Source organism: Carcharodon carcharias, chromosome 5, assembly GCF_017639515.1.
Source record: "Carcharodon carcharias isolate sCarCar2 chromosome 5, sCarCar2.pri, whole genome shotgun sequence".
NCBI lineage: Eukaryota > Metazoa > Chordata > Chondrichthyes > Lamniformes > Lamnidae > Carcharodon > Carcharodon carcharias.
Genome location: NC_054471.1, coordinates 67,108,576 through 67,134,082, shown reverse-complemented (window position 1 = coordinate 67,134,082; position 25,507 = coordinate 67,108,576). Strand labels below are relative to the sequence as shown.

Below are 25,507 nucleotides of genomic sequence, written 5' to 3'. Positions count from 1 at the left end.
ATTAAACAGAATGCCATTTTCGGCCCTGTCAGTGAAAAGGAAAGGGTTCATACCTCAGTGATGTTGGCCCTTTGTGGACATCCTTTTCATATCAGCTTCAACATGATTGGTCTGAGTTTAGTACCACTAAGCCCTTCCTTTCATTTTTTCTTTATTCATTAAAAGTCCTGAAAGATCTACAGCAGAAAATGAGCTGGTAGACGTATACTAATTCCAAAAAAAACCCTCGTGCAGTACAAAAAATTCCTTCAAGATTTTTCTATGGAGTCTCCTCTAGGATAAAAACAACCTGGCATCAGCATACTAGGATGTCAGAGTAGCTCCCCTCACTCATTCCCCTCCTCCTGCCCCAAGAAATTGCTTTGCATCACCTGTGGTTGGCACCATAAAAGTGTGAAAGAGGCAAATTTGGGTTTGAAAAGTACTCTGACAGGTGTTGGTACAAAGCTATGCAGAAAGGGAGTGAGCTGATCATGCATAATTTTTTATTTTTGGTCAGCTTATTTTCGTACCTATTCAGTCAATAAATCGCAGTCAGCCAAGTAAATCCCACACCTTTGCATATCTTTTAATGTCAAAATCATACATAAAATTTGCTCTCCTCAGCCTGTATGATGGAGTTTTGATGTCAGGTGTACATCGCCCAGTAAGAAATATCAGGGCAGAGGAAACTGCCAAATATCTTTTAGCCACAAGGCTTTGCACCTATTCCTGGGAGATGCATTCCATTGATAATTAGTTACAATTTTCCTTCTAAAACAGATTGTTAAAAAGTCAGGTAAATGCAGATTCCTGAGGTTTTCCACTGTTGTGGAATACAGCACATGATTTTCTTCACCCATGATTTTCCAGAATCCAGGACCTTGCACTTATTGGGCGGGATCCATGGTTTGCACCAAAGAATCTGCCTGAGGGAGGATGGGCAGAGGTAGAGGTAGGCTGAGTTAGGCCTCAGAGGGCCTATAACTCCATATTGCTCCCTCCAGCGCCTATAACTAGGGATCTACAGGTATCTCTTGCACTAACATTACTGAGGCGCAAATGGCAGAAAACATGTCAAACAATGTGTTTGCACTTTTGAATTTAAGTATAATATGTAAGTGAGGTGAGCATATCATTTACCTAATGTCATTTATGGCAGAAATTGCCAAAAGTGGTGGAGGTGAATGGAGAGTCAATAAGTGACTCCCTGTTATATAATTTATGTTCACAAGATCTTGCTTTATGCAGGTTGGTTGCGCAATTCCCAACACGTTAAGTGATTATAGTTGGAAAATCCTGTAGCACTATTTGAGGAACAACAGGGAAGATGTCCCAGTGCCCTGGCCAACATTTATCCTTCAACTAAAACCATTTAAAAAGATTATCCTTCCATTTACCTCATTGCCATTTGTGAATCATGCTGTGTGCAAATTACGCCATATTACCCTACATTACAATAGTGTAATACACTTCTAAAGTATTTCATTGGCCATAAAGTACAATGGGACATTCTAAGGTGAGGAAAAATCTTTTATAAATGTGAATTTTTTCTTGATTTCTTTCCACATATTTATGTATATTTAACCTTACCCCTTTTGTTTGTATTCTACATCTCTGTTTATAAAACCTGGGATCCCAAGTGCTTTTTTTTACAACTTTATCACTTTGCTCTCAGCAGCCATTCATCTACTCCTGGGGGAGGAACTAGAAGAAGTCCTAGGGTTTGGTTTAATTAGTATCAGTCATACAGGGGCTGAAATTGTTCAGCCGTCCTGTAGACTCCTGCTGTAACTCCAGGGAGAATATGCTGGAATGGCTGCAAATTCTGGATTTACTGAGGCCCAATCTTGTACAGGATTTTTTTGTGGCCTTGCCTGGTAACAGAGACTCGACTCATCTCAAATGAATCCATAAATATGGAGGGGATAATATTACGCCTTTAGTCTTACCAGGGAACTAGCAAAACTTTAAGAGGCTGTCACACAATATAAGAGGTGGTGGAATATCCCAAAGGGTGGATGACCCCTACAGATCTGCACCTCCAAAATAGAAATAATAAGAAAAAGAATTTACATTCTTGATATTGGCCGTACAAGACATGGGCTAGTCCTTCTGAGGAGGGGTGTTCCAACACAAAGCCTTTGGTCAAACAACCCATGCAAGTTCCTGGAGCAGGTTGTGTTCAACATGCTTCCCCAGTGGTATCTAACAATATGGGTGCCCACCAATTGGCATTGGATAATTTTACTGGGCTCAATCTAATGGCCTGGACTAATCATCCAGAACCAAACATGAGTTCAAATCCTACCATGGCATTTTAGAATTTGAATACAGTTCAAAAAAGTGACCCTGAAATTGTTGGATTGCTTGTGGAAGATGATCATTTTCATATACTCTCTTTTTACTAATTGTTGTTGGTTTACGGAAAGTAGATTCCAGAGACACGGGAGAGATGTTGAAGAAACAAAGAAACAGGGCAGGTAAGAAATTTTGATTTTGGCAGCCCTGTGCAGCTTATCAGCTATTCTGTCAATCCATCATGGTGACAACCTTCTCATATCACCATATGTTTTTGCCAAACATTTGCATAACTCTTCATAAGTTTGTAGTTTTGAGGAATCTAAGTACTGAGGAATGCAAAATTAAAATATTTCTACAGTTATCATTCAGTGTTAAACATTTATTAGCTAAGAATATCATGGGGTAATTGTAACCCAACCTGCCTGATGGGAAACTGATAGAAGTGGATCAGCTATCCGAGTTACACCCTGGCCAATTTTACTTTCCGTTGATCCCACGGAGAAGTGAAGTGAGGCGGGGTGTGAAATGGACAGCTAACCTGGTTTGCTCAATTTCCTGCAGGCAGGTGGGGTTAAAATGGCCCCATCCGCTTGATGCAATGCCTCTGAGATTCTGTAGATTGTACATGCTGCAGCCAGAGAGTGCAGGTGGTGGATATTAAATCCAATGGTAAGATGTCAAGTAAACTGCTCTATCTAATACTATCAAGCTCTTGAGTGCAACTGCAGCTCCATCTGTGTAAGTGATTGGTGAGAATCCCATCAGATTCCGTGCAAGCATTGTAGATGTTGGAGAGGTTTTGAGGGGGTCAGGAAGGGAACCGTTCATTACAGTGCCCAGTCTCTGCAGGAACATTGGAATTATCATATGAAAAAAAACCAAGGCTGACCTAGCAATTCTTCTGCTATCCTGGCAGTTGCAATAATATAACAATGATGAAGTTGCTAACTAAGCATAACATCAATCTCCAGGAAAGCCTAGTGGTGGGGATCTTTGGGAACAACAGGTTCAAAGGCACCAGTTCCTCCCCTCCATTCTACACTTACCACATGCCATGCCTCCAATTACTCTGGATCCCGAAATATTATTTTTGGAGAGATCTAATTTGCATTCGAATTAATCAGTCCCAGCTGCTTTCCCCATCTCACACAGAAACCTGTTTCATAGATTGTCCATGTGTTCACTAAAATAATGGCCTGGAATTTATGGGGTTTTTGAAAGTAAACTGTGAGCATTCACCATCATTAGTCCTCTAAATCTTATGACAACTTCAGCGGTTCACTCAGGTATAGATTAATGAGAAACTCCTAAGTTGAGGTCTGTCACTCACTGTTCCTCCACAGGCTGCCTTGGTCAAATGCTGCCTCACCTCTGGAGTTCAGCTCTTTCATCCAAATTTAAACCAAGTCTGTAATGAGGTCAGGAGCTGGGTGATCCTGGCAGAACCCAAACTGGACGTTGGTGAGCAGGTTGCTAAGCAAGTGCCTCTTGATAGCACTGTCGATGACCTCTTCCATTACTTTACTGATGATCAAGAGTAGACTGATGGGGTGGTAATTGGCCAGGTTGGGTTTGTCCTGCTTTTTGTGCACAGGACATAGCTGGGCAATTTCCCACATTCATGGTTGGATGCCTAGGTTGTAGCTGTACTGGAACAGCTTGGCTAGGGGCTTGGCAAATTCTGGAGAACAAGTCTTCACCACCATTGCTGGAATATTGTCAGGGCCCATAGCCTTTACAGTATCCAGAGCCTTCAGTTGTTTCTTTTGATATCACGTGGAGTGAATAGAATTGGCTGAAGACTGGCATCTGTGATGCTGGGGACCCCGGAGGAAGCCGAGATGGATCATCCACCCGGCACTTCTGGCTGAAGATTTTTGCGAATGCTTCAGCCTTACCTTTTGCACTGATGTGCTGGGCTCCTTCATCAGTAGGGATGGGGATATTTGTGCAGCCTTCTCATCCAGTGTGTTGTTTAATTGTCCACCACCATTCATGACTGGGTGTGGCAGTACTGCAGAATTAGATCTAATCCATTGGTTGTAGAATCGCTTAGCTCTGACTATCACTTGCTGTTTATGCTGTTTGGCACTCTAGTAGTCCTATGTTGTAGCTTCACCAGGTTGATACCTCATTTTTAGGTATGTCTGGTTTCACTCTTGGCATGCTTTCCTGCCCTCTTCATCGAACCAGGGTTGATCCCCTGGCTTGATGGTAATTGTAGAGTGGGGGATATGCTGGGCCATGTGGTTACAGATTGTGGTTGAGTACAAGTCTGCTGCTGCTAATGGCCCACAGCACCTCATGGTTGCCCAGTCTTGGGTAGCTAGATCTGTGATAGTGCCACACACACAATGGAGAGTATTCTCAATGTGAAGGCGGGACTTCGTCTCCACAAGGACAATTCTGTGGTCACTCTTACTGACACTGTCATGGCCAGATGCATTTGCAGCAGGCAGGTTGGTGAGGATTAGGTCGAGTATGGTTTTCCATCTTGTTGGTCCCCTCACCACCTGCCACAGCCCCAGTCTAGCAGCTATGTCCTTTAGGACTCGGCCAGCTCATTCTGTGGTGGTGCTACTGAGCCACTCTTGGACATTGAAGTCCCCCACCCAGAGTACATCCTCCACCCTTGCCACCCTCAGAGCTTCCTCCAAGTGGTGTTCAACATGGAGAAGCACTGATTCATCAGCTGAGGGAGGATGGTATGTGGTAATCAGCTGGAGGTTTCTTTCCCCTTGTTTGGCATGATGCCATGAGACTTCATGGGGGCGGGAGTCCAGGGCAACTCTCTCCGGATTGTATATCATTGTGCCACCACCTCTGGTCAGCCTGTCTTGCCATTGGGACAGGGCATACCCAAGGATGGTGATGGTGGTGTCTGGGACATGATCTGTAAGGTATGATTCCATGAGGCTGGCTACGTCAAGCTGTTGCTTGACTAGTCTGTGAGACATTGCTCCCAATTTTGGCACAGGGTGTTAGCAAGGAGGACTTTGAAGGTCAACAGGGCTGGGCTTGCCATTGTCAATGCCGGGTAGTCCATTTGGTTTCATTTCTTTTTATTGGCTTTGTAACAGTTTGATACAACTGAGTGGCTTGCTAGGCCTTTTCACAGGGCATTAAAGAGTCAACCACATTGCTGTGGGTCTGGAGTCACATGTAGGCCAGACCAGGTGAGGGCAGCAGATTTCCTTCCCTAAAGGACATTAGTTTTATGACATTCGACAATGGTTTCATGGTTATCATTAGACTTTTAATTCTTTGATTTGATTTTTATTACATTCAAATTCCACCATCTGCCGTGGTGGGATTTGAACCCAGGTCCCCAGAGCATTACCCTGGCTCTCTGGGTTACCAGTCCAGTGACACTAACACTATGCCACTGCCTCCCCGGAAAGAGGTTTCCTTCCCCACATTTGATCTGATGACATGAGATTTCATGGGGTCCAGATTCAATGTTAAGGATTACCATGGCAACGCGCTCCCAACCCTCCCTTCTGGTGGGTCTTTTCTGCTGGTGGGATGGGACATACCCAAGGATGTTGTTGGAGGAGTTTGAGACATTGGCTGTAAGGTATGATTCTGTGACAATGACTATGTCAGGCTATTACTTGATGAGTTTGTGGGATAGCTCTCCCAAATTTGGTACAAGTCCCCAGATGTTAGTCAAGGTTAATGGGGCAAGTTGTGCCTTTGCCATTTCCAGTGCCTACATCAATGCTCGGTGGTCCATTTGGTTTTATCCTTATTGGGCTTTCTGTAGAGGTTTGATACCACTAGGTGGTTTCCATTTCAGAGGTAAGTTAAGAATCAACCACATTGCTCTGGGTCTGTAGTCACATATAATCTGAATAAGTGTGCCAGATTTTCTTTGCTGACATACATTAGTGAACTAAATGGGTTTTTGCAACTATCTGGTAGTTTAATAATCCTTTAAATTTACTAAGGTTTATTAATAGCAATAAGGTTGGTTTGTCTTGGTCAGATTTATTCGAAGGGCTGCTCTGACCTCTAGAATGCACATCCCATGCTATGTGGGAACTCCAGGATGCTTCCTGTGTCCTGGATAACCATTTGTATGGAAAATGTCATTAGCAGCAACAGCTGGAGCTCCGGGTTTTGGAACTTGAGTAGCAGCTGGTGTCACTATGGTGCATCCGTGGGGTTGAGAGCTTCATGGATAGCACACTCTTAGATGTGGTCCCCCCACAGCTTAAGAGTGTGCAGGGACAGAGGGAATGGCTGACCACCAGACAGTCAAAATGGAACAGGCAGGTAATACAGAAGTCCCCTGAGTTCACCCCACTTTCCAACCAGTTCTGAATACTGATGTGACTTGGTTCATCTGGGAAGTGCAGCCAGAGCCAATTCCATGGCACAACGGGTGGTTCAGCTGTACAGGGGTGTGAGTATAAGGAAGACTGGAAGAGCAGTAGTGATAGGTGATTCAATAGTTAAGGTAACAGATAGACGTTTCTGTGGCCACAGATGTGAATTCAGGATAGTGTGTTGCCTCCTTTGTACCCAGGGCCAAGGATGTCACTGAGTGGCTGCCGAGATCCCTGAGGGGGGAGGGTGAACAGCCAGCATCAGTATGATCCACATCGGTACGAATAACATAGGCAGAAAGAGGTTTTGTGGTCCTGCAGTCAGAATTTAGGGACTAGGGGGAGAATTTTCCCCATGTCGGGCGGGCCAAGCGGGAGCGGGTGTGGGTAGGGACAGACCCGATTGTCACCCGCGATCGGGTCCGTGCCACCATTTTACATGGGTGGGCCAATTAAGGCCAGCCCAGCATATTTCTCAACTCCAGGGGATTGCGGGAGTGGGCAGGCAGTGCCAGGCGTGCACCGACCACTGGGTCCAATGGCCTATTTAACTGAAGGCCTGGCAGGCTTTGCAAGGCTGCTCACAATGGTCTGCAGAAGAGCACAGCAGAGAGTCACTGAGCAGCACACAAATCTGGACGGTAGGCCAGCAGAGCAGGCCAGGCCAGAGGGTAGGGCAGTGGGGCAGTGTGCCCCTTGGTTTGTGGATGAGTGCCTAGCTGCCCTCCTGGAGGAGGTGGCAGCACGGCAGGAGGTCCTGCTTCCAAGGGACAGGGAGCGGAGGTCTCCCCACTTGACCAAACATGCGTGGGAGGAGGTGGCTGAGAGTGTGCGCTCCCATGATGTGGTGCGGCGCACATGGGTCCAGTGCTGTGAAAGGTTCAACGGCCTCCTGCACTCAGGAAGGTTGAGTAGCACATTGGCTTGGGTCACTTAATGCAGGCACCATCCCCAACCCCACAACTCTAAGTACAGTAAAGGAATTGAATCCCTCACAGCATGTATCCCTCGCTGGGTGGACCAGCAGATATTGCCCATGCCTAGTTCACCCTGAGAAGGTTGAGCTAGGATGTATTCTGGATCTGTAGCATGTGTGACACTGACATCCAGAGTATAGAATGGGGTTGAAAGCCAAGGGTCTACACCTAGGCAGAGTGCTGGAGCTGCGAAGCATGTCAAAGCCAGGGTGCTAACATGCTGGGAGGGGAGCTTCCAGTTGGCGGGGCACCAATCCATCTGCTGGTCTTTGCGCTCCACATGCTTGTTCCTCCTTGCTTAGCAAACTTACACTTTGTGATGCCACATGTGAAGGAGGCAACATTTGGGCAATGGGGGTCGGGGGGGGGGGGGGGGGGGGGGGGGCGGTGGGGGGGGGGGTGGGGGGTGGGGGGGGGTGGGGGGGGGGGGTCGGGGGGGGGGGTGGGGGGAGGTCAGCCCTGACTTGTTTGGGTGAGTGGGCGGCAGCTGCGGGGTGATGAAGAACTGGAGTCCTGCAATGTCCCACTCTGGCTGGGTTGGCAGGGATGCGATGGGAATTCAGGTACAGGCTGGACTAATCAATGCTCCTCTCTCCTTTTCAGGAAAAGACTGCGCACAATGCCTCGGAACGAATGTGGACTGGTGGAGGCCAGGCCCAGTTGGCCATTCTTACAGCTTTTGAGCAGCAGGCCATGGATCTGGAGAGGCGCCATGCCCCAGGTCCACCGGTGGCAGTGAGGCTGGGGTCCCACAGGGAGGTATGTTTGGCGAGCACTCAGGTCACCGTGTGTGTCCCAAAAGCCATCGCACTGCTGAATGCTCAGTGGTTGAAATTAGCAACATGGGTTTACCATTGATTATGGAAGGATGAGCACATAATGATCCGGGGAACTGGCTTGCAAATTGACATTGTCTGCACTGTAACTAATCAAATGTCCTTGTTCTTCCTCTCAGTATCACTGGAGCAGCCAGGAGGAGGAGACAGAGGGGCCACCTCTCACACCTAAGGGCCCAGAGGAAATCAACTCACCAGGTCACACCATCTCAGCCAGACAAGCACCAGCGCAGATGCTAGCACCTCGGTGGGAATTAGATCATCGGCTAGTGTCCCGGGGCACAGCAGTGAGGGCACTTCACACTCGCTTGAGGTGCAGGTGGAGACCGAGAATGCCCAGGGCGTCGACAGTCGGAGGACTGCTGGGGACCAGGAACATGCTCAGTCGGTGGCTGATGATATGCCTCTGGAGTCGTCTGTGAGGCAGCAAATGCTGGAAATGCAGCAGGGTATGCAGGAGGATCTGGTGGAGATACATGAGGCTATGCGTGGCATGGTGCCTGTGTTTGAGGAGTCCACGTGGAGCATCACCGATGCAATGAGCCTCATGGCCAAGCACCATGCTTCCTCCATGGAGAGAGTGGCGACTCTCATGGAGAGGCTCCTCCAGGAGAACAATCAGGGCCTCCTGGGATTGTGCTCGGTCCTGAAAACCCTCACAGTGGCAATGATGTCAGCTGGTCATTGCCCGTGTGGGAGATGGTTTGGGCGCCAAGTATCCCAGCTCAGTGCCTATCCATCTATGGTGAGCAGGGAGGTCCAGCAGCTGCCTGTCATCTCTGCGGGCTCCTCTCAGGGTGCTCCAGACGAGGGCAGCAGCTCCTCCGCTCCTTCGCCAGTGACTGTGACATCCGATGAGGCACGGCCTGGGGAGAAGCCAGCTGTGGAACTGGCCACTCCCTCCCAGGCGGGGCCATCAAATGCTCCATGGGTCAGAGGACTGCTGCCAAGGTCATCGAGGCCAACAGGACAGCACAGTGAGCAGTCTGTCTCAGATGCCAGTGCCAGCGAGGGGACATCACCTAGACCTAGCACCCATAAGCATAAATTTAAGGCACCTTAGATACACCACAGGTTTCTCACTGGTGCTTTTATATTGGCCCATAGTAGCTTATTGAAGGCTTGGTGTGATGTCCAACAGCTTTTTTTTTTTGTTTATGAGGTTACATTTGTAATCTCAGTAAATTTCGATAAGTTCCCGTGGCTCAGGGTGATTCCTTACTTCTGCAAGTGGATGGGAACCCATGATGTTAGAGTGAGTTGCTTGGCATTGAGCTTTATTGACAAGGGCCTTAGTTAATGTTACTATCCAGGCAGATTTAGCACTCAGGTATCGAGTATGGAGTCTGCAGCCCTGGCATGTGTTGGAGGACCATCTGTGGTGAGCTAGCTAAAGGTTCTTTGGATTAAAGCGTCCCGGGTGTCCCTGCCTCCCTGGAGTATGCCCGGGTCAGCGTCTACCCCCTCAACATTTCCCTGTGCGTGCTCATCCTCGGACTCACTGCTGGACTCATTGTGTGCATCCGGAGCAACTGCATCTACATCTTCCTCATCGGCTATGTCGCCCCTTTCCAGCGCCAGATTGTGAAGAGCGCAGCATGCAACCACTGTCAGCAACAGTGGGGGTATTGGAATGCGCCCCTTAAATGGTCTAGGTATCGGAAGTGCATCTTGAGAAGACTGATGGTTCTCTCCACCACAGCCCTTGTGGTGCCGTGGCTCCCATTGTACCACTGCTCAGCTTCTGTTCTTGGATGGTGGAGAGGCGTCATGAGCCACCTTCTGAGGGGATAGCCCTTGTCACCCAGCAGCCATCCATCCAGCTGAGCTGGAGCACTGAAGAGCCCCGGCACCTGGGAGTGTCTGAGAATGTAGATGTCGTGGGAGCTGCCTGGGTACCTTGCACAGACTTGTAGAATCAGCATCCTGTGGTCACACACTATCTGCACATTCATGGAGTGGAAGCCCTTCCTGTTGACAAAGGCACCGGGCTTACCTGCTGGCGCCTTGATGGCCACATGTGTACAGTCTATTGCACCCTGGATGTGGAGGAAGCCTCTGGCTCGCTATGTCTGACTGGCCTTGTCCCAGCGGTAGAAAGTCAATGCATGCCTGAACAGAGCGTCTGTCACCTACTTGACACAACTGAGGACAGCTGACTGGGAAACTCTGCAAAGATCACCCACTGACCCCTGGAAAGAGCCGGAGGCATAGAAATTGAGGACAGCTGTGACCTTTAAAGCCACTGGCATGGGGTGTCCACCCACACAGTTAATGGAGATCTCAGGCCCAACCAGCTGACAGATATAGTTGACTATTTCCCTTGAGAGACGGAGCTGTCTTCGGCACTGCACTTCAGGCATATTGAGGTAGCTGCTTCGTTGCCTGTATATCCTGGCAGCAGGATAGTGGCATCTTCTACCTTGGACTTCCTGTTGGCCTTGAGCCCCTTGTGCCTGTGCCCCTCCTCCTAAAGGTAGCTCCCCAGGAGGCTGAATGTGGACTCCTGGCCTCCTCCCCCTTCTGGCCCTCCGTTCCTCATCAGAGGAGCTGCCTCCAGTGGATAGCCCAACTCCCATTCCCAGGCTAAGGGAAGGCTTCCCAAAAATTTACTGTAGAGTCCTGACCTGAAGGCTTTTACTCCTGTTTGAGCAGCTGGTATGAGTTTTGAAGTATTCCTGCTCATACAGGCAAGTATCAGTAACCTTCACAATTAAATATCAGACAGATAACATTCGCCTACTCACCCCTCTCATCCAGCCTGTGGATGAGGTTTATACAAATGTTTCCGACCTGCCTGTCCGTTGTGCCTGTGCGAAGTCCTGAAGATTGCATGGGCCCTGAAGAATTGCAGACAATTGCTGCCTCAAGGGCCTTAACTACATGAATAATTAATGGCGGGCACGCATCCGAGAACATCACGTGCCCACCCACCTAAATATCGCAATGGCACGCGGTGACGTTGGAACGCTTGCTCACCGTCACCACATGTCATTTTATGCGTCAGCATGCGGGGCCTGGCCCCCACACACCAACAGGAAAATTCTGACCTAGGTCGGAAATGAGCAAGCAGGGCCTGAAAATTAGAAATTGCCGGATTACTTTCAGTACCACGTGCAAGTGAGTATAAAAACAGGAGGATAAAGGAGATGAATGCAGAGCTGAAAAGATGATGCAGGAGGAAGGGCTTTAGATTATTGGGACATTGGGGCCGGCTCTGGGGAGAAACTCAGATAATTAAAGTCCCCCGTTATAACTACCCTACAATTTTTGCACCACTGCAATTTCCTTGCAAATTTGTTCCTCTACATCCTTCCCACTACTTGGAGGCCTATAGACTACGCTGAGCACCCTAAAGACCCCTCCTAAACAGGCCAGGGAGATTGCACTTTAATGGAACTGGGGCTGGGTTCCTTGCGGGACATTTTGCTAGTGCTAATGGGGATGGTTTAAACTAACTTGGCAGAGGTGTGGAAACCACGGGATAATATCAGAGAGCAATACCAAGGAGAGAGATAGATGGCACTAGAAAAGGGAATGATAAGTGATTAGGTGGGTTAAGAGTGAGGAAGAAAGTAATAAAGTCTAATCAGGGTTACTGTGCACGTATGTGCTAAATGTGATAAATAAAATTGGTGAGTTACAGGCGCAGATTGCCATGTGGAAATATGATGTTGTGGCGATAACAGAGACCTGGCTCAAAGAGGGGCAGGATTGGGTGTTAAATATTCTTGGATACAAGGCATTCAAGAAAGATAGGAAAAGAAGAAAAGGGGGAGGGATGGCAGCATTGGTTAAGGAGAGCATTGTAGTGCTAGAGAGGGGTCAAGGATGGAACCTATTTGGCTAGAGCTAAGGAACAAAAGGTGCAATTACATTGCTCGGTGTAGTCTATAGACCTCCAATTAGTGGGAAGGATGTAAAGGAACAAATTTGCAAGGAAGTTACAGAGGTGCAAAAATTATAGGGTAGTTATAACGGGGGACTTTAATTATCTGAACATAGGTTGGGATAATAGTAGAGTAAAGGGCAGAGGGGCGCAAGAGTTCCTTGAGTGTGTTCAGAAAAATTTTCTACAGCAATATGTTTCTTGTTCAACAAGAAAAGAAGCACTGCTCAACCTGGTTCTTGGAAATGAGGTGGGACAAGTGGATCAAGTGTCAGTCAGGGAACATTTATGAGACAGCGATCATTGTATCATAAAGTTTAGGCTGGCTATGTAAAAGGACAAAGAACAATTGTGAGTAAGAATAGTCAACTGGGGGAAGGCCAATTTCAATGGGGTAAGAACAGACCTGAACTGAATAAATTGGCGTCAAAAGTTGGCAGGAAAAATGGTAGCTAAACAATGGGACACCTTCAAAGAAGAGTTTTAGGCAGAGTCAAGCTTTATCCCCTCGAAAGGGAAATGTATGATAAACAAACCCAGAGTTCCTTGCATGACTAGAGAGATAGGCATTAAGATTAAAGGAGAAAAAGTGTGCTCATGATAGATGTCAAGTAGAAAATGCAGTTGAGAGGCAGGTTGAATATAGAAGGTTCAGAGGAGAGATGAAAAAGCAAATAAGAGAAACAAAGTGGGGGTATGAAAAGAGACTGGCAGTCAACATAAAAGGGAATCCCAATGTCTCTTATGGGCATATAAATAGTGAAAGGTTGGTCAAAAGAGGAGTAGGGCTGATTAGGAACCAAAAAGGGGATTAATGCATGCAGGCAGAGGGCTCAGCTGAGGTATTAAATGAATACTTTGCATCTGTCTTTGCCAAGAAAGAAGATGCTACCCAGGTCATGGGTGAAAGAGGAGGTAATTCAGTCACCAGGAGAATGATACGAAAGTTGGAAGCATTGTGAACTGTGGGGAGGGTGTGGGCAAGTTGGTGGAATGGGTGAACAGGTGGCAGGTGAAGTACAATGCAGAGAAATGTGAAGTGATTCATCTTGGTAGGAAGAACATGGGCAGGCAATATAAAATTAAAGTCACAATTCTAAAGGAGGTAAAGGGACATGGGTGTATATATGCAAAAGTCATTGAAGGTTTCAGGACAGATTGAGAGAACAGTTCATAAAATATACAGTACCCTAGGCTTTATTAATAGGGGTATAGAATGAATACAAGAGCAAGGAGGTTATGATGAACTTGTATAGGACACTAGTTAGATCTCAGCTGGAGTATTGCATCCAGTTCTGGGCGCCGCACTTTAGGAAGGAAGGCATTGAAGAGAGTGCAGAGAAGATTCACGAGAATGACTTTGGGGATGAGGAACTTTAGATGTGAAGATAGTTTGGAGAAGTTAGGACTGTTTTCCTCGGAGAAGAGAAGGCTGAAAGGAGATTTAATTGAGGTATTCAAAATTATGAGGGGTCTGGACAGAATAGATAGTGAGAAACTGTTCCCACTCATGAAAGGATTGAGAACGAGAGGGCACAGATTTTAAATAATTGGTTAAAGAAGGAAAAGCGACATGAGGAAAAGCTTTTCCACACAGTGAGTCATTAAGGTCGGGAATGCACTGCCTGACAGTGTGTTGGAGGCAGGTTCAATTGAAACATTCAAAAGGGAATTAAGCTGTTATCTAAAAAGGAAGGACCTGTAGGGTTACAGGGAGAAGGCGAGAGAAGATGAATTGTTCATTCAGAAAGCCAATGCACACACATGGCCTCCTTCTGAGCTGTAACATTTCTGTGGAACTTGAACCCAGACATTCTGGCTCAGAGGATAACACTGCACCAAAAGACCTCCTGTTGCCATGAGTTATTAATAGGTGATGTGAAAGGGCAAAAATGGATTTCTGTCTAGACTATATGTGAGGTCATTTACTTTGGACAAAAAGAGGATAGAACAGGGCACTTTCTAAATGGTCAAAACCTAGAAACAGTGGAGGCCCATAGAGATTTGGAGGCCTAGGTACATTGATCAGTAATGTATTGTGAACTGATAGAAAAAATGACCAAAAAGGTCATATCTAGAGTACTAGAATACAAGGGGCTATAAGTCATAAACATGCCTTTGTATAGCTGAAACAAACCCTGGTTAGACACTCCTGGAATGCTGAGCAGTTCTGGGTACCACACTTTAGGAAGGATCTCTTGGCCTTGGAAGGAGTGTAATGTAGATTTAGCAGAATGATACCTGGACTCCAAGGGTTAAATTACAAGGACAGATTACACAACTAGAAAATGCTGGAAATGTTTCTCTTCACAGATGTTGCCAGACCTGCTGAATATTTCCAGCATTTTTGATTTTTATTTCAGATTTCCAGCATCCACAGTATTTCACTCTTGTTACTCAAACTAGAGTTATACTTGCTGGAATTTAGAAAGTTAAGATCAAATTTTAAAGTTATTGAGGAGAACAGCTAGGGTAAATCGACAGAAACTATTTTGGCTGATTGGCAAATCTGGAAATATAAGGAGGACAGTGTAAAAATTAGAGCCAGACTTCTCAGGAGTGAAATTTGGAAACGCTGCCACACATAAAGGGTGGTAGAAGTTTGAAGTTCTCACCTGCAAATGGCAATTGATCAATTGTTAAATTTAAGTCTGAGATTGATAGATTTTTGTTAACCAAAGGTATTAAGGCACATGGGTCAAAGGCAGGTATATAAGAGTTAAATCCCAAGTCAGCCATTATCTCCTTAAATGGCAGAACAGACTCAAGGGGCTAAATGATCTACTCTTGTTCCTATGTTCCTAGAGTAAGAGAGATAGCTAAAGCGAAAGAGATAAGAGAGACAATGATGTATATAGATAGATTGATAGATATGGTTACTGCTTTTACTCAGTGTTGAATTTAATTACATTTTCCCTTGCAGTCCTATACTAAAGAGGAGTGCAGACGTAACAAAATCTTATTTGACAAAATCTGAGCAACTTCTCAGAGTGGATGATCATGACTTCACAATGAGACCTGGATTTGGAGGTAGGAATCAACAGCCATTCTTGTCTAAAGCTTGTACCTGGTATTATAAATCCAATGCATGGAGTTAACAATACCAGTCACATAAAAATACGGCTGGGCTTTTCAATTTAAACATTTAGCTTGAATAGTTAATAGTCAGATGAGCAGGTTAACATTTGACGGGGTGTAAAAATTGAAAACGAATTGAGTCAATGCACTTTCACAGACAGGTCCGACTATATTTTCAAACCACCGCTCAGTCCTAAGAAGCTGCTGTCATTACTTTTGTTGAGGCCAGCACCACTCTCATGCCATGCCAAGATTGGGTTACTTTTCTCTAGATTCGGGAAGAGAAAGTTACAAACAATTTTAAAGAGGTCAGGACCCAATTCATTTCCATAGATGTGTGGTCAATATTTAATACAGTAATAAAAACAAACAAACTGCGGATGCTGGAAATCCAAAACAAAAACAGAATTACCTGGAAAAATTCAGCAGGTCTGGCAGCATGGCAGCCTCATCTTCCGACTAGGGACTTTACAGCCTTCCGGACTGAATATTGAATTCAACAACTTTAGGTCGTGAGCTCCCTCCCCCACCCCCACCCCCTTTCTGTTTCCCCCTTCCTTTTTTTTCCAATAAATTATAAAGATTTTCCTTTTCCCATCAATTTCCATTATATTAAAAAAAAACCCCACTAGAGCTATACCTTGAGTGCCCTACCATCCATTCTTAATTAGCACATTCGTTTAGATAATATCACCAACTTTAACTTTAACACCTATATGTTCTATTGTACTATTGTCGTTGACATCTTTTGATGATCTGCTTCTATCACTGCTTGTTTGTCCCTACAACCACACCGCCCCCCCCTCCACCTCTCTGTCTCTCTATCTCTCCGCCCCCCACACACACACCTTAAACCAGCTTATATTTCAACTCTTTCTTGGACTCGAACTCAAGTTCTGTCGAAGGGTCATGAGGACTCGAAACGTCAACTCTTTTCTTCTCCGCCAATGCTGCCAGACCTGCTGAGTTTTTCCAGGTAATTCTGTTTTTGTTTTTAATACAGTAATGTTGTGATTTCTAGGTTGCTCCACTGAAGAACAAGAAACATAAGTTACTTTTTACTTTACGGGTGGCAGGGTACAGAGAGCCAGGGTTTTCGAACTCCAGTTACAATGCCAAATGGTGGGGCATAGCTTTTCTCTCTCTCTAAGCTTAGTTCTCATGATAAGCATCCCAGCAGGGGAGAGGTAAATTCAAAGGGATTCCCTTCTCTTGAGCATCTCTTAGAAACCAGTTCGGAATGGCACTGTTAGGGCCTTTTAAGTTATCACCATACATTCTTAGTTACAATGCTTGTAAAATTATGGATAAAATCATAACCTCAAATGGAGTTTCCCATGCAGACAAGAGAGACAATTTTGCATTTATGTTAAGAGTTGAGTGCCCTGAAATTGAAATCAGGTCAGGATTTGAACTTCATCCCACCCAGTTCCAGGTTTCTGTGGGGTGGGTTGAAAGTGAGTGGGGCACCCCCTTGGATTTGTTAGGTAAGTTATTAAGAGAATCAGAAGCCAATTGAGAACAGTTTTAACCATCATTTTTGGAATTCTCAGCCAGGGGGTGCATTCCCCCTACCTGCCAGCAGCTTGCCAGTGTCACCAAAGCGAGTGCATAGCAGGAAGAACTTCTTAATGAAACTGACAAGTTGGGAAGGCTTTGATCAGTTACAATGATGAACTCCAGCCGTAGACATTGAGAGACTACTGTTCAAAGTACATCTTCTCTGAGAGTCTGATCGCTGCTTGGCGGTTGATAGCCAGCTTTTTGGATGACACCTGGCCTCTCTTGCACTTCATTCACCTTCTGCTGCCCTTCTCTGCTGCCAGCCTTCACCACAGCATGGGAGCAGCTTATGCAGCTTTGCCTTTCACCTCTGCTGAGGGTCAAGGGTAGAGGTCACACCAACGCCAATAGCACCAGTGGGAGCAACACCAACAGCAGCACCAGCTGCTTTCTCCTCAGCCACATGGCCTTCCATAGGGCAGAGGGGATGGATACCGAGAATCACATTACGCAGGCTACATAGACTCCCTGGGGGCAGTCAGCACCATGGGCCACTATTTGTGCAGCTTGTGCAGTGTTCTGCATTGATATCGTTGAAGAAAACCATGTGGGCTGCACAGATATCAGCCATGCAAACAAATTTTCCCCCTGAAAGTTAAATGTTGCCCATTCCTAACAGTAGTGAATCATTGCTTTCATTAAGATTACATCTCATCACGGCATATTCCAATTAATTATCATAGTATTGATCTGACAAACTTCTTATGGATTTAATCTCACACTCGTCAGGAAGAAAAACCCCTTCGTGTTGGCTTACATTTTTATCATAATCAGTTGACTCTTCCAAAAAGTAGGATTAGAGGAAATGCAGTTTTGGCCCACTGGATTAGATTCTGCAGTAATTTATTTAACTTCCCCGAATGACAGATGGTCTTCCAGATAATTCATATTTTAAATAAAACAAGTGCATTTGCTTTGAATGAAACAACCTCTCAGAAATGTAACAATTCTAATGTTGTCTAAAAGATGCTGCAGTTAGTCTTATTTTAGTAATTCTGCTGTGAACACCATGACTTCCAAGAAGGAGCCTTTAACTCATTTTTAAACCAATGATTTTCTTCTTATTCACGCAAAATACTATTTGGACATAATGCAGTACCCATTTTAAACTCAGACTTTTTTGATACTTTTATATAATACTTTGATCTTTTATGGTTATTGAAGCAGTATGGTAGAAATAGTAACAGCACTAAAGTTTATTGGTAATACAGGCTGAGTTGCTGGAAGTTGCGAGCAAGAATAGGAAAGCAGAATATTTTTTTAAAACTTCTAAGTGTTGATGTTCAAAAGCACTTGGGTGTACTTGTACAAGGAACAAAAAAGACCCAGATCTGGGGGGTCATACCCTGGAAGTCCCCTTGGAAGTCCCCACTTGGGACTACACTTGGGCAATTATCCTGTGTCTCCAATTTAAAGTCGGAGATTTCCGACGGCTCTGACTCAGTTAGCCAGGAAAAGTTAAAAGGATTAAAACTAGTTCCAACTGCTTGTCTGATGGATGTGCTAGGTCGTGTATCTTATGAAGAAGGTCAATAGCTTGATTCAGGTAGTTACTTAGAACTAGTTTATTACATAATGTGCAATATATACAACGTGGGGCAATGAGTAGGCACATCTCCCCAGAGTGCTGCCCACCTGCTGTACAGTGTCTAGCACATGACTGCTGATGTCACAGATACATCATAAGGCGGAATCATCCCAAGTGTGGTAGCGGGCAGGAAAAAGGGCACTTTACCTGCTGGCTGCAGTGGTGGATTTTCATGGTGCATCCTGCCTCATAAATTATGCATTCCTAGGAAACACACCGGGTTCACTGGTGGGGCGGCCTCAGATTTGCCCGTCTCACCACACTTGAGGCCTTCAGTAAACCGGGAGCCATATATATAAAGGCTGCCCCTGCACAGAGCTGGCACTCTTCAAAGGGATAGGAAGCTGCTGGGAACTAATGACTGCCAAAGGGAGGAAACATGCTGCCCCCAAATTTAGCATACCTCCCTCAAGCGCCTACTGGATGCAGTGGAGGCCCGTCGCGATGTCCTCTAGCCCCACTCTGGGTAAAGACCAGCGAGCAAAGTCACTAATCGATCAAGGGAGGCAGTGGCAAAGGTGGTCAGTGCCAACACCCTGCAAAAGAGGACAGCCATCCAATGCAGCAAGAGGATGAATGATCTCCTCCATTCCACCAGGGTAAGTTACTCTTCTCATCACTCTCAACTCACATACTAAAAAAACAGCAGGGAGAGGTCCCAGACTGGGGGTGGGGTGACTGGTGAGGACATGGACTGTGTCTGCGGCACCGGTGAGTTCAGCAGCAAACACCCTCGTGAGGATCCTGCACCACGTCATCCCTCTCTCAAGGCAACTCTGTGTGCTCTCTCTCTCCTGCTTTTGACTCGGCTACCATGCACTAATTATCTCTACTTTGGTTCACAGGGAGCTCTGCCGAGGGAGCGACACCCTCAGCAGCCAGTCCCTCAGCTCCATCCACGTCCTCACCTCCAGCCAAGAGGACACCTCCTCCATTGAAGAGCTGGAAATAAGCAGCCTGGAAGACTCGTCACAGCGCTTACCCACACCCCCCACCAGTGCAGATATACACACCTCGATTGACCTAGATTGAGAGCAGGCTTGGGTTCACAGTCTGGTGGTCACCACATGGGCACATATCTGCAGCAGGAGGAAACAGGTTCAGCCAAGTTCCCCGGCACTCGGAGGACTGCTGGGGAAGAGGCATCTGTGAGGTCCAAGTCAGATGACAAGCCTCTGGATTCAGCATTCCAACTCACCATGGAAAGTCAGCAGAAGGTAGGGGAACATTATGCGGAGCTGTTGGAAGCCCTAAACAGAATGTCTCGCCAGTCGTAAGAGTGTGTCTGCCTGCTCTCTGACGAAGTGGCGCCCACACGTGCATGTATGGAGGTCTCATGGGGAGGATGATAGATGCCATGGAGACCTGGTCCAGCAGAATGCAGAGATGCATGTGGACTCGTACCCCATCACGGTAGGCATGGGCGAGTTCCTGCAATGGCAACACAAGAGGGAAATGGGGCATCTCAACATCCCTCCAGGTGCTCCTTCCCCTCAAGGAGTCAGGCCCGGTCCCTCGGGCACCTGAAGTCGCAGCTGGACACCCCTGGGTCATCCACTCAGGAATCTCAGAGGCTGTCCTCTCCCTCTGCTTCCCCTTTGCCTGTGACCCCCTCAATCTCATCCTCTGTCACTGCAGAGGGAGCAGCTGGCCCAGAGGACAGCCAAAGCAAGCCAGGGTCCTCAAGGTGTCCTTCAGCTTCATTTACAGGCTTCACGATTCACCTCCCTGCATCCCCACACCCCGCCCTCCCACTGCTAGCAGTTCAGCTGCACGCAGCCAGACCATGAGTGATTCTGGAGGGAGAAGTGAATGCATGGCAGGGCTTTTCGGAACCTTGTGCAAGCACTCTGCCACACACGCGGATCCTTCCTCCATCACACCCATCTCACCGTCCCCAGCATTTTGAATGCTGTCTGCTGGGGTTGTCTTTCAGTTGTCTATCTGAGCTGACCTGCATCTCTGCCCACCCACTGAACACATTCCCATGCAACACCTGTGCCCGTCCAACAGGAGGCTCTGCCCACTTTCGATTTGAAAAAAATGATATTCGTCATGTCTCTGCTCAGACCCCCAACCTTTCCCCTTCCCCAGTCACCCATGTCCTTTCACCCATCACTGTTGACACCCCCAGCATCACTTTTCACCTCCCCCCCAACCAGAAGCCTTTTATGAACGTGTGAACAAAGAGTAGGAGGAGGCCATTCAGCCCCCCTTCCCCCCCGCCAGCCTGCTCCGCCATTTAATAAGGCCATGGCTGATCTCATAGTAACTTGAAATTTGCATCCCACCTTCCCCCAATAACCTATTACCTACCCCCTTGCCAACCAAGAATCTATCCGCCTCTGCCTTAAACATATTCAAACTCTGCTTCCACCACCTTTTTCACTCAGAGAGTTCCAAAGACTCACGACCCTCTGAGTGAAAAAAAATAGCCTCATCTCTGTCTTAAATGGGCGACCCCTTTTTTTAAACAGTGACCCTTAAGTTCTAGATTTTTCACAAGAGGAAACATCCTCTCTACATCCACCTTGTCAAGACCCCTCAGGATCTTAAACAAAAACAAAATGTGCTGGAACAACTCAGCAGGTCTGACAGCATCTGTGAAGAGAAAGACAGAATTAACGTTTAAACGTTAACTGTGTCTTTCTCTCCACAGATGCTGTCAGACCTGCTGAATTGTTCCAGCATTTTTTGTTTTTGTTTCAGGTTTTCAGCATCAGCAGTATTTTGCCTTCCCCTCAGGATCTTATACATTTCAATCAAGCCGCCTCTTACTCTTCTAAACTCCAGCGGATACAAGTCTAGCCTATCCAACCTTACCTCATAAGACAACCCACCCTTTCCAGGTATTAATCTGGTACTTTTCCCAATGCATTTACATCCTTTCTTAAATAAGGTGATCAATACTGTACACAGTATTCCAAACGTGGTCTCGCAATAGCCCTGTACAACTAAAGCATAACCTCCCTACTTTTGTATTCAATTCCTCTCACAATAAATGATAACATTCTATTAGTTTTCCTAATTACCTGCTGTACCTGCATTCCAGCCTTTTATGATTCATGCACTAGGATGCCCAGATTTCTTTACACCTCAGAACTCTGCAATCTCTCACCATTTAGATAATATGCTTCTCTTTTATTCTTCTTGCCAAAATGGACAATTTCACATTTTCCCACATTATACTGCATTTGTCAGATCTTTGCCCACTCACTTAACCTATCAATATCTTTTTGCAGCCTCTTTATGTTCTCTTCACAACTTACTTTCCTACCTATCTTTGTGTCATCAGCAAATTTGGCAATTATCCCTTCAATCCCTTCATCCAAGTCATTTATATAGATTGTAAACAGTTGAGGTCCCAGCATTGATCTCTGTGGCATGCCACTCATTACATCTTACCAACCTGAAAAAGACCCATTTATACCTACTCTCTGCTTCTTGTTGGCCAGCCAATCTTCAATCCTTGCCAATATATTACACTCTATACCATGAGCTTTTATTTTCCACAATAACCTTTGATGTGGCACTTTATCAAAAGCCTTCTGGAAATCTAAGTACAGTACATCACATTTTACTTCCTCAAAATTGGTTAAACACGATTTCCTTTTCACAAAACCATATTGACTCTGCCTGATGACCTTAAGCTTATCCAAGTGCCCTGCTATAACCTCTTTAATAGTAGTTTCTAACATTTTTGCCTACGACAGATGTTAGGCTAACTGACATGTAGTTTCCTGCTTTCTGTCTCTCTCCCTTTTTGAATAATGGAGTTACATTTGCTATGTTCCAATCTAATGGGACCTTCCCCTAAACTAGGGAGTTTTGGAAAATTAAAACCAATGCATCAACTATCTCACTACACACTTCTTTTAAAACCCTAGGATGAAGTCCACCAGGACCCAGGCTCTTGTCAGCCCGCAGCTCCAATAATTTACTCAATAACACTTCCTTGGTAACTGTAATTTTCCTGACTTCCTTCCCCACTTCCATTTTCTAGTTTATAGTTGCTTCTGGGATGTTACTTGTATCCTCTATAGTGAAAACTGATGCAAAATACCTGTTCAATTCATCTGCCATCTCCTTGTTTTCCATTATCAATTCTGCAGACTCAATTTGTTAACTCATTTCTTTTTAAAATATTTAAAACAACTCTTAATATCTGTTTTTATACTTCTGGCTAGCTTTCTCTCTCCTTATTAGCCTTTTAGTCATTCTTTGCTGGTCCTTATATTCTGTCCAATCCTCTGACCTACCACCTGTCTTTGCACAATTATATGCTTTTTCTTTAAGTCTGTTACTATCTTTAACCTTTCTATTTAACCACAGATGGTGTGACCATTTCTTGGACTTTTTCTTACTCATTGGAATGTATCTATCCTGTGCATTCTGAAACATCCCCATAAATATTAGCCACTGCAACTCTATTGACGTATCCCTTAACCTAATTTGCCTATTCACTTTAGCTAGTTCAGCTTCATAATTGCCCTTTTCCAGGATGTCCAGGTGACCGTACATGTTTCCTACCTTCCTGAACATTCCACCTCCATCCATATTGTCCTCCTCACCTTTTCCTTCTCATCCCCATGGTCCATGTCTGCCTCCAAGTCCCAATCCAACACTCTCGCCGTCCCTTCTACCGCAACCATTGCACCCACACCCGCCCACCCTTCTGGCTCCCTCTGCCCCCTTTCATTGTCACCATTCCTTCCTACCACACCCACCCTCTGTTCGCTCCCCAGGAGGCAGTCATTGACTCTGCAGATTCCCCCCTTCTATGTTCACCTGGGCATTCCCGCCCTTACTCCCTTCAGCTACCCCCACCCCCAGACTCCTTCCCCACCCTGGACACCTTATGCCCTTCCGAACTCCTTCTTCTGACTAGACTCCTTCCTCCCTCCAAACTCCTTCCTTCCCCCACCCCCGGACTCCTTCCACCCCTGCCAAACTCCTTCCCCCTGCTGAACTTCTTCCTCCCCCTAGACTTCTTCCTCCTTCTGAACTCACTTCCCTCTCCAAACTCGAACATGCAAACATAAGAACAAGTAGCAGTAGGCCATTCAGCCTCTCAAGCCTGCTCCACTATTTAATAAAATCATGGCTGATCTGATAGTAGCCTGAAATCTGCATTCCACCTACCGCTGATAACCTATAACTCCCTTGCTTGCCTTACACCTTCCTCCCCGCCTTCTTCCCCATTACACCCTCCTCCCCTTGTACTCCCTCCCCCCCCCAAACTCACCCCCCCAACAGCTTTGTTGCCCCCTCCCATCCTCACCTCCCCGACAGCTTCATTCCACCCCTCCCAATCTTGCCACTCCTGGTACACCTTCCTTTCCCAGTCAAACATTGGCCTTCCTCTCCCACCCATCCCCAGTACATCTTCCTCTCCCACTCACAGCTGGATCTTCTTCACCCAACCCTCCTCGACAATCATTTGTAACATCCCATGGCCAAGATCGTGATATTCCGAAGCAAACTCCAGACATCAACGGAGACCTCCGATCTTGCATGAGCTGCTTTGCAGCAGAACCATGTCCATGAGAATCCATCCAGCATGTGAAGTACATGTTCCTCCGGGGTCCCATTGCTGTTGGGTTCCAGCATCTTTTGCTCTTTGGATGTCCACGATGTTAGCAAGGCCTTAATGGTAAGTCCTGACTTCTGCACATCACATTTGTCAAGACGTGATCTGGGCTGGCATGCTTTCCCGCCTAAGTGTGTGGTAAATCTGGCATGGGGGGGTGGGGGGTGATCTGGCAGGCAAGCAGGCAGGCAAGATGATGCAATGCAAATGCATTGAAATTAGATTCCCAACATTGGGCAGCAGGAAAGGCAGCCCACCATTTTCGGGTGGAGTGGATGATTGCAAACTGGTTTCACAATGGGATAAAACTGAGCTTTGGCCTTCTCACCATATTGTCCACTCATGCCCGCCATGTCGCCTGACATCACGGGAAGGTGGAAAATGCCGGCCATAGTCTTTGTCACTCATATTTATGGGGGAGAATTTTCACGTTGGCGTGCAGGGGCCAGCCCAGCATGCCGACGCGTAAAATGATATGCAGTGACATCGGGCGTGCATCCCGACATTACTGCACATCATTCAGATCTTTCATTCTGTGGGCGCGTACCATAGGCACCTGAGCAACCACCGAACTGTCAAAGGCCTGTTAAGGCCATTAAGAAACCAATTACAGTAATTATCAACACTGCCTGTCCAACCTTAAGGTTGTCGGGCAGGCAAAGAGCACGAGCGGCCTTCACGTTTTTCAGGAAACCTCATCCATGGGCGGGATGAGGTTTCCTGAAGGTTTTATTAAACAACTTAAAAAATTTTCCACAGTTCATAAACATGTCCCAGCTCATGTGACACTGTCACATGAGGGGGCGTGTCTAAATCATTTTTATCTTTCTTTATTTGAAGCCTTCAATTTGAATTTAATCTCCCTGAGGCAGCTCCATACCTCAGGGAGGTTTCTGCACTCTTTCGCGCGCATGCATGATAAAGCGCAGGCCCCGACTCTCCATCCTCCCCCCGCCTGCAGGTAGTGCACCAGGCGCACGTCACGCTAGACGGGCCTTAATTAGCCCACCCACGTAAAATGGCGGCGCGCAGTCAATCGTGGGTGGCGATCGACTCTGCCCCCACCTGCACCTGCTCCTCACCAGCCTGCCTGGCAGGCAGAAAATTCTGCCCATTAACCCATTACACAACACCACTCCCCAAGTGTACTATCTATTTTTTTAATTGCAGTGTTAACTATGTCCAAACTATTTACATCACATTTATTTTGAACTATTTATGTTACACTGATTCTGCCACCTCCTCCCCCCAGAGTTCTCTGGTCAGAGGTTAAATCTCTGTGGAGCTTTCACCATTCCCCTGGACCTTGTTGTTGGGGACTACCACATGGGGCCGATGGCCTGGGAGTGAGATCTGGGGTAGTCAGCATCTC

General features: G+C 46.4%; 1 protein-coding gene across 1 annotated transcript in view; it reads left to right on the top strand.

The window, feature by feature from the left end:
• Positions 1-2,433: 2,433 nt before the first annotated feature.
• LOC121277981 (gamma-aminobutyric acid receptor subunit rho-1-like) overlaps positions 2,434-25,507 on the top strand; it is a 69,351-nt gene continuing 46,277 nt past the window's right edge. Inside the window, exons 1-2 of the mRNA XM_041187941.1 lie at positions 2,434-2,462; positions 15,240-15,346. Of these exons, the coding sequence (XP_041043875.1) occupies positions 15,328-15,346 (19 nt within the window). The 5' untranslated portion in view covers positions 2,434-2,462; positions 15,240-15,327. The remainder of the gene's footprint in view (positions 2,463-15,239; positions 15,347-25,507) is intronic.